We start from the raw sequence: 10,300 nt of genomic DNA on the forward strand, positions 1-10,300 counted from the left end.
ACTACAAAAGCATAACCAGTGCTGAAGTGCTATGTAATTGGTCATAGTTTTTACAGGAAGCTGCATCATGTAAATGAATTGGACGCAAGGTGTTATGCAGGGAACCGTGTGTCTTCAGCAGTCAACTTACTGAATAATATTGTGTTGTGATGACACCTTGATGTATTGCTCTGTGTAGGGGCAGTGCTCCCAGTGATGCCACATTGTGTATATCTCATCTTTCTTGGCTGACAACAAAGAGAGCTTTTCTGTCCTTTCTTATTGCTTTAAATTGTATACCATTGCACCCTTTCACTCTGATAGGTGGATGTTATGGTGATAACGTTCTTCAGCACACAGGAACATGGTCTCTTGCTGCAAGACAGTTTCCCCAAGATGGAATCCCATGAGGCCCTGCTGGGGTTGGAGGTCCCTTATTATTATTTCTCCAAGAAGGTAAGGAGAAAGTCAAGTCCTAATAAAATACACCAGATAATTTGTATCGTACCTCACCTTTACAAAATTATTCAAATGTTTAATTTGGCTTCTCCTGAGGGAATCTCACAGGATCAAGGATGCATTACTTCAACTATGGGTTTGTGAGGTTTGAGGTTCTCATGAAACCAATATGGAAAATACAAACTCTTGAGACCTGTGGGGAATGTGGTCCAGATGGGTGTGACTGTGGATACCTTGAATTGTGGTTTACTCCTTCCACCGTTCACCCAGGTCCCTTCTGTGTTCCTGACATATGGTCTCAAGATTTTCATTTTGAGCAATAATGACTCCCAGGAGTCAAGGGCATGTTGCATTCCTTCAAAGTGGCTTTGAGCACATCCTTGAATCTTCTCTGATGTCTACCTGGTTATAAATGTCCTGTACTGTGAACTTACTGTTACGGGGGAGTTACCATTTGTGTTTGGTAGTGCAGGTAATTTTGACAACTTGGGAGTAATATTTCAGTTCAAGTTTTACATTGTGGGTTGGCTGGTAGTAGTAGGTCATTTTCTTTCTCCACTTCTTATCCATGCTAGATTGCCTTTGGAATGTTTAATGTGATTGTACAGGACAGAGCTTGACAATGTGTTAAACCTGTGTCAAAACTTTCCTGAGAGGATGCGGGAGTAGTTCTCTGCAGATGAAATTACATCTAAATTACTCAATTGTTGATTTTTGTTCCATGTTTTTGAATTTCGAGTTTTTAAAATTTTAATGCCACTTTATTTTGCAAATGTTATCTTAGACTGAAATTATTTCAAGATGAGTGGAGGAACATTCAAAGAAGATGTTGGAGTTAAGTTTTTAACTCAAAGAGTGATGGGTGCCTGGAATGCATTGCTGGGGGCAGAGGCTGATACAATAGGGCCATTCAAAAGACTCTTAAGTAAGCACATGGATGAAGGAAAATAGAAGAATGTGCTTGTGTGGGATGGAAAAATTAGATTGTTGTGGATTAGGTTTCCATAGAACACACAACATCATGGGCTGAAGGGCCTGTACTATGCTGCAATATTCTCCTGGAGAACACTGTTTCATCAGGTTGTATTTGGATAATCAGATGAGTATAAACTTGACTTAACATTCTATGAAATACATTAGTTTTCACAGCAGTTACAGTCCAGGTCAACTATGGTGTGCTCCAGAGCAGAATTCAATGAGTTCACATCTGAAATTAGATTATGTGGATGTGAATTTCTCTATTTTAACAGATAGATATTACCAAGATGGTGGAGTTTTCCCTGAGAACTGCATCATTGAACATGTCCCACTTGATGCCGTACATGTTAGAAAGATCCTGGGATTACTCCCAATATGTGCAGAAACACATACCCATTCTTTAGCATTCCGTAGATGATGATCACATGGAACGTGACAAGGGTCTATTTATTATTGTGAAGCATAATGATATTCAATGAAAAGCTTTTGGGGGAAAGGAAAGAAAGAAAGTCCCTTTAGAGATGGTGAGTAATCAAGGATCATATCACCTCCCCTGGTAGCCACAACCACCAGAGGCACCAGCACTTCTTCCCATGGTTCCAGCATGTTGTCCCATGGCAGAAGGGTGCCTGCAGATGCTGGCTGAAACCCCCATAGTCAGTTACCTGCTCTGCATTGCACCTCCTCAATCCCTGGTCCTGATTCCTTGCAGCCAGACAGAAGGACCTTAGACCCTGAGCTCCATGTGGAGCCCACTTTGTCCAACTGCCTTTGCTCCACCAAATTCATAGCCTGTGTTGCATTCCACCATAGTGGGACTGACAGAAGCCGAACCAACAGCAGTGTTCATTTGGCTTGGCTCTGGCTGATCTGATATGTAGCTGTAGACCTTTTTACCTTTATTGCTATTGAGGAAGTGCACACTATGTCTGCACTGATTCTGAAATAATGCAGTGTACCTTAACCTTAAGAATCAACCTTGTAAACTTACTCTCTTTAAATAAATTTACTAATTGATGATCGCAAGATAAAGGAGCAGGAGTAGGCCCATCTAGTCTGCTCTTCCATTCTAATCCATCTTCGCACTCCCTGGTCTTCTCCCCATAACCCTTGATGAGCTGACTAATCAAATTCTTGTTAATCTCTGCCTTAAATATACCCAATAACCTCGCTTCCACAGCCGCCTGTGGCAAAAAAGTTCCATAGCCTCTCAACCCTCTGACTAAATAAAATTTTCAGCATCTCTGCTTGAAATTGATACCCTTTTATCCTGAAGTTGTTCCCTCTTGTCCTCGACTCCCCTATCAAGGGAAATAACTTTGCCACATCTACTCTGTCCAGGCCTTTCAGCATTCAAAATATCTCTGAGGTCTCCCCTATCCTTCTGTACTCCAACAAATACAGTCCAAGAGCCAACAATGTTCCTCATATGCTAACCCTTTCATTCTTGGTATCATTGCAGTAAGACTTCTCTGAAACCTCTCCTACACCAGCACATCTTTTCGCAAATAAGGTGCCTAAAGTTGTACACTGTCCTCCAAATGAGGTCTCACCAGTGCTTTATAAAGTCTTAACATTACATCGCTGGTCTTCCTCTGGAAGTTGCCAATCTTTTCCCTTTGACTTTGTTTTCACTTGGCTCAGACCATGTGTTATGAGTCCTGTATTCAGTATCCTGGGATGGCATGACTGAAATATGAAGATAGATAAGAGTTAAACTCATTGGAATGTAGATGAACCAGAGAGGATCCCATTGAAACATAAACATTCTGACATGAAGAGTCAGGTTGGATGTAGGAAGAATGTTCCTCTTGTCGTGGAAAGGTCAGAATAAGGGATCACAGTCTGAGGATAAGGGACAAGCCACTTAGGACCTAGATGAGGAAAACTTCTTCACTCAGGGAGTTGTGGAACTCTATGCCACAGAAAGATGTTGACACCACTTCATTGGATATATTCAAAAAAGGAGTCAGATGTGGCTAAAGGAATCAGTGGGTCTCTAGAGAAAGCATGAACAGGTGATTGAGGTAACATGATCTGCCATGATCATATTGGATGATGGAGCAGACTTGAAGGGTTGAATGGCCTTTTCCTGCACCAATTTTCTATGATTCTTTGATCCAAAGGAGTGCTTGGTACTAGAGGATCCAGAGGGAATATGAACAAATAAAGCAGATTGTTTAATTCAATTTAAGTTTTGGTTTAATTCTAGTCAGGAGAAACTGAGAATGACCCAGAATCGATGCCAGGTTCTCCTTCTGTTCCACAAATGGTTGCGAGGCGGCCCCTGAGAGACTTTGTTGGACTGGAGGACTGTGACAAGACAACGTGTGATGCTATGCTGAATTTCAGCTTTTATTTAACTATTGGGGACATGGACGAGGCATTCAAGTCAATCAAACTCATCAAGAGGTGAGGGCATTTCTTTTGTTCTTTAAGGAATCGAATGCTTCTTTCTCTGTGCACTATACAACATTTTAAGTGCTGATGTTTACAATATTGAAAGGTTATTAGTGGGGCCAGATTTCATGCCTGTTTGTTTTGTGAGCATTTCTTCTTTGCTTTTGCATTAGGGTGTGGGGATATTGACATGCAAGGTTGACAATATTTTGATTTGAGTGCATGGTTGTGCAGGAGTCAACTACTGCATCCGGCGCTCCCATTGTGGTCTCTTCTATGTTGGAGAGACTAGGAGATCTCTTTGTTGAGTACCTCGGCTCTGTCCACCATAATCGAGTGGATCTCCCAGTGACTATCCATTTCATTTCTGCGCCCCATTCCCTTGCTGACGTGTCTGTCCATGGTCTCATGCATTGCCAGACTGGAACCACCTGCAAATTTGAGGAACACATCTCATCTTCCAACCAGATGGCATTAATATCAACTTCTCTGGCTTTCGTTAAAAACCCCCCTTCACTTCTTTGCTCAGCTATCTCTTCCTTTTCCCTATCTCCCTTCACACAGACATTCAATTCTCACCTCTCCCCTTATCATATCCAATTAACACCTTTTGTTGATCTGGGCTCCTCCCCAGCCGGCACTGTCTCTATTCTGAGATTTCCAGTCTTTTCCTCATTTTGCTTATTTTTTGAAGAAGGGCAGAGGCCCAAAATGTTGGCAGGATATTTTTGTCTCCTATGGACGCTGAAAGATTGACTGAGTTCTTCCAGCATTTCGATGTGCTTTTAATATTTTGATCTGTGCTAGTTTGAACTTTTTTTGCTGAACTGTTGATCTGTGAAAATTTCTCATCATGAGATGGTCCCTGAACTGTAATAATTCATTTTCAAAAAACAATCTGCTGGAGGAATTCAGGGGTCAAGCAGCGTCAGGCTGGAGCCCTTAAGACTGATGTTGCTCAACCCACTGAGATCTTCTAGCAGGATGTTTTATTGCTCTAGATTCCAGCATCTGCAGTCTCTTGTGCCTCTTGGCAGGTTCTTGTGTTTGATGGTCTTCTTGCATGAACAACCTAAGCAATTACAGGTCAGTATCAAAATGTTGAATTCTGAAGGACACTTTGAGTCAGCATTTTAAAGCACTGTTTTATCAGACTATATGGCTTTGTTCAGAAGTGATGGAACCCATTATGGTTTGTTTCTGCTTAACAAAATCTTTTAAGTAGGTAACAACAAAATGCTTAGTGAGGATATTTATTTATGGCACACATGTCAAACTCTGGCCCGCAAGATCATTTCAAAAATGTATTAGAGGTGCCCCGCCCTGCAGCGAGAGCCGATGCTGTTTTTTGGTAATGTCACCCCCACCATCCTCCCCCTTCATTGCACATCCTTCCCCATTGTAACACGAGAAATTGTAACACGAGAAGTCTGTCGATGTCATCAGCCGGCAAGCCGGTTGGAAGGCTCCCCGCACAACCAATCACTTCTCCCACCTGTCGAGCGGTGCGGCAGATAGACGAGCGCCTGTGATTTCCTGTCGGCGCGATGGACATGGCAGGCTGTGCACGGCCCCCGGGCAGCGCGAGCCCCACGCGACTGGCACCGGATGACCCTTCCACAGCGCGAGCGCACTTCTCCCGGTCGCCACGTCCTTCAGTGCTTGCACCCGCGCAGACCCCAGGGATGGCTGGTTCGGCCCTGCACGTGAAGAGAGAGATGGTGGCTGTCCGCAAAGGCTGATCGGCAGCGCGTTGGGCCTGAGTGGGTGGGTAAACGGGTGGGCAGAGGGTATAGGTGAGGAGTAATGGGCAGGGGAAGTTATGGTGGTGCGAGGGGCAGTTAGAGGGAGGGATGAGTAGAAGGAGGGGTGGATAGGGAAGAGGTAGAAGGGGAGGGGCAGGGCGAGTAGGGGAGGGGTGATTAGAGGGTGAGAGACGGGTAGAGGGAGGAACAGGTTGAGGGGAGAGGCAGTAGAGGGGCGTGTATAGGATGGGGTGGGTAGAGGTAGAGTGAGGGGTGAGTAGAGGTTGGGTAAAGGACTGGTCAGGTAGAGGGATGGTGGGTCGAGGGTGAATAGAGGCCTAGAGTCTGAGGAGTGAGCAGGAAATGCTGAGTCCTGATGCAGGCCAAAACGGACACAGCCTGTGAATGCTGACTACATCTCCACAGGGACCAAATAGGTTTCCCTCAGGTCAAGCAAAGGGTGAACTTGAGCTACCTACTCCTGACCAGTAACATTATCCTCCTAAAGTTATACCCTAAAGTTTAACATTACATATGTTGAAAGAAGAGAAAACATGCAGATGTTGTTGAAAAATTTCAATAAATATTTAGTTTGGCCCTCGACTTAGTCCAAGTTTTTAATTTTGGCCCTCCGTGAATTTGAGTTTGACACCCCTGATTTATGGTAGTCGTGTGGATTTGATAAACTTCCACAAGCTGATTAATAAAGGAAAGTATAAGTTCAATAAATGAAATTTTTTAAAAATGCAAAGGCGAGGGGTTGGTAGTTGGGAGGGGAGGTAAATAAAAATGAATGTTTTATTTTTATTTAAAAATTTTTAAAAAGTTAAAAATCCAAACGCTGGAAATATGAAATAAAAACAGAAAATGGTGTAAGAATTCAGCAGGTCAGGCCGCATTTGAAAAGAGAATCAGTGATAGGATTTCTTCAACGTTTTCAGTTTTTAGTAAAGTGAAAGTCAATGTGGCAAGTTGGATTAAAAAGTAGCCTGTGGAAGAAAGCAGAAGGTAACAAGTTCGGTGGATGGGAGGACTTGTACAGTGAGTAGGATACCTGATGCAGTTGACCGAATATATTAATGATTTTGACTTAAATGCAAAGACAGGGATGAAGATGTTTGTGTGATATCTACATTGGCAGAGAATGGTTGATAATGTGGAAGACATCAGAGCAAAAAGTGGCATCTGGAATTCAGACTGAACAGTTAGAACACGACAGCACAGCAATAGGCCATTTGCCCCACCATGTCTGTGCTGACCATGATGCCAATCTAACCAATCCCATCTGCCAACACATGGGCTTTTCCCCACCTGTTCATGTATCTGGCTAAATATTGTTATCATACTTGCTTCCACCACCACCCTGGCACCATTTCCTAAAAAATCCCAGTCAATCTTATGCGACAGGACCTGCCCTGCACAAAGGCATTTTGATGATCTCTTAAAGTCCAAGCTTTTCCAAATACAGTCAATCTTGTTCCTCAGAATCTTTCCTACCATTGAATAGAATCAGAGTTCAACACCATGGAATCCGGCCCTTTGGGCCCAACCTGTCCACGCCAATCGAGCTGTTGATCCATTTCTATGTGTGCAATCCATATCCATTCCTGTCTAACTGTCTTTTCCATGGTTCTACCATTTCCTATGGGATTTTGTTCCATATACCCTCACCCTCTGTGTGAAGAAGGTGCCCCTTTTAAATTTTTCCCCCCTCACCTAAAATCTATGGCCGATAATTTCAGATTCCCCTGCTCAATGAATATTTACCTTGTCTCTGCCTTGATCAAAGAAGAATTTATTCCATGGCTTCAAAGGACAACTGACTTGATTGGATTTGTTACAAGTGAGCTGGATGACTCTCTGGTTGCGTGCTATATAATGGTCACTGTACTTCCACAGGTCAGCTTCCCACATCGACACTCCGTAAGTGTTTGGAAGGTCGTGGGGGATAGACACTTTATTTCCTGCTCCATGCTGCGTCAGCAAGTTCTACTCTCACAGGAACACTGAAGTCAAATTGTGCCCCAAGAGTTAACAACCATCCAGCGTATTGAGATATTTCCATGGGGGATAAGCATTCATAATAAATTACAAATATTACTGACACTTGCTGTAACAGAGAAACCACTGTACTCTGGATAGTCTCTTGCTGGAATAGAACTGGCATTATCCAGGTGTGATAGTGTGTGCAAGCGAAACCTTAAATAATGAACCATCTACTTGATCTGTAGTTTTTTTAAAAACAGTGAACAAATTAACAAAGTTGAATTTTAATATGACAAAAATTTGAGTATCACCAACTTCTCAAATGGAACACCCAAATTAAAACTGGTGCCACAGTTTGCGTGGCGGTGAGTGCAATGCTGTTATAGTACCAGCAATCGGGGTTTGAATCCGGTGCTGTCTGTAAGGAGTTTGTACATTCTCCCTGTGTCTGTGCGGTTGCTCTGGTTTCCTCCCACTGTTCAAAATATACTGGGGCTGTAGATCAATTGGGTGTAATTGGGCGACATGGGCTCATGGGCCTAAAGGGCCTATTTATTTATTTATGTCTAAATAATAAAACAGAAGTAATGAAGTATTTTAAAATATTATGGTTAATCTTCATCAGTTTAGCTGCATTTGAAAATGGTCCATTCACGGCTGAGCAATGAGCATTAATTTGTTGTTGTTTATGTAGGACTTGCATCATGGACTGCTGAGATTTGACACTAATCTAGTAAATTGGTTTAAAGTAGATGAGTTATTGGTCAGCTGTGGGTTAATTTGCTGAAGTTCTGTTGCTACAAAGAGAGTATTGCATTCCTCTAGTGCCTTTCCCAACTCTCTCAGAACATCCCAAAGTACTTCATATCAAACTTGATTTTTGAAGTGCAACTACTGTTATCATGTTAGAAATGGGACAATAAACTTGCAAATTGCATGCTTCCACAAGTGTAATGAAACAATTATCAAATAATCTGATTCAGAAGTGTTGATTGATATTCATGTTAATCAAAACACTGGAGATGCAGCTCCAAGGAGAGAGTGAAAATAAAAGTTAGGTATAGGATTTTTGTAAATGGGTGTTGAAGTTGCATTGGACGATTAGCCAAGAGGCCAGTTTCTGCACTGTGTACCTTTATGACTGTAACGACATTACTTGAGGACAGATGGGACTTCTCTTTTAGCTCTTCTCAAAATCCAACTGTCCTGGACTCCTGAAACTGCTGCATCAGAGTTTCAGCTTAGATTTTTATGTTCAAGACTCTGGAGTGGGGCTCGAACCCAGAGCCCTTCAGAGGCAAGAGTTCACTGTTTAGTGAATCATGCCTGTGCACCCACTCAAATTTCACAAGGGAACATCTGGGCAGGATCAGAGGTTTAACAGGCCGGCAAGGTTCAAAGTTAAAGGAAAATGGGGTTGAAGATGAATGGGAGAAAGAAGCGGACAAGATCAATAATTAACAGAGAGGTCCTTCAATTCCGGCCAAGAGCATTTTAATCGCTGCACCTACAGCTGCCTGTGCTCTGGGATTCCCTCCATCTCACACTTTAAAATGTTCCTTAAAACTAGACCATGATGAAGTCTTGGCCCATCTGTCCAGCTTATTCCTGTCTGTGGCTTGTTATTGAACGCTTTCACTCTGGTGAAGCCCCTTGGGAATATAGAATTGGAAGGAGCTGTCACCTTGCAATTCTATGGTCAGATGACTGAGAGGTAAAGAGCTTTAAAGTCACAGCACACTGACTCTGTGTTCCATGTGTGCGCTATGAATGATAATGTATTAAGCATCAAACTCTGACCAAGACGATGGGATGGGATGTCTTGCTATTCTGCAGCAGGCAGGGACAATACTGGCCTCTTCTACAGGGCGAGAGCAAAGAGAGTGGCCAGGGGTAATCACAATTATCATCAACTTCACTCACCTCATCCATCAAAACAACCAGAAAACCTTGGGCTTAGAACCTTTTCTCCATCTCTGTCACCTTTGTGAGACCAAGACTGGGTGGGAAGGCAGCAGGAGACCCTGTCTGCAAATCTGTGGGTTAATGCCCATATTTCCTGGCCTTTTTCCACTGCAAAGCTCAGCTGTATGACCAGCTGATGGAGAGGTGCAGCTGGATGATGCCCAAGCAGATGTATTATATTTTGTATATTTATATTGGTAATGCTTCGGTTCGAAGAAAACGCGTTGTTGTGCAGTTTATCGGTGGACACGAAAGTGACTTTGCTGTCCCAGTCTGGAAGCGCAGAGTCTAGCACAATGGAGACACTGGAAGTCCGTTGTGGTAATAACTGTGGCAGCTGCTTTGTGACGCCATTCAGAGTTTTCCATCAATTTTTGGCAGCACCGGCCTTCAAAACTGGTGGAGGCCTCGTAGCACAGGGTTCAACAATGGGATCTGTCAACAGCTGCAGATTCTAATTTTCGTGACTGGATGTCACAGTAGTGTAGGGTTTCCTTCGCTGCATCTTTATAGTGCTTGCATAGACGACCTTGAGGTCTCCTTCCAGTCTTCAGCTCACTATAGAGCATCTGGTGGTCGCCCGTTCTGATGACATGTCCCATCCACCGCATCTGGGCTCTGATGATCAGGCACTCAATGTTAGTGGATTCCGTGCGACCCAAGACCTCCAGGTTGGAGACACGGTCTTGCCAAGAATGGAACAGTCGTTTGATGTGTCGTCGGTACAGTGTCCAGGTCTCACATCCATATTGGAGAGAAGGGATGACCACATCTCTGTGGACAAGTAG

At 43.3% G+C, this 10,300-nt stretch overlaps 1 protein-coding gene across 7 annotated transcripts in view; it reads left to right on the top strand.

The window, feature by feature from the left end:
* ift140 (intraflagellar transport 140 homolog (Chlamydomonas)) overlaps positions 1 to 10,300 on the top strand; it is a 190,447-nt gene that overhangs the window by 78,943 nt on the left and 101,204 nt on the right. For all 7 annotated transcript variants that reach the window (XR_011347128.1, XR_011347129.1, XR_011347127.1 and 4 more), the window contains exons 17-18: positions 304 to 435; positions 3,629 to 3,828. Coding sequence is in view for 4 of the 7 variants with exons in the window: in XM_069905280.1 (XP_069761381.1) it covers positions 304 to 435; positions 3,629 to 3,828 (332 nt within the window). In the remaining 3 variants the exon portion in view is untranslated. The remainder of the gene's footprint in view (positions 1 to 303; positions 436 to 3,628; positions 3,829 to 10,300) is intronic.

Source organism: Narcine bancroftii, chromosome 12, assembly GCF_036971445.1.
Source record: "Narcine bancroftii isolate sNarBan1 chromosome 12, sNarBan1.hap1, whole genome shotgun sequence".
Classification (NCBI taxonomy): Eukaryota; Metazoa; Chordata; class Chondrichthyes; order Torpediniformes; family Narcinidae; genus Narcine; species Narcine bancroftii.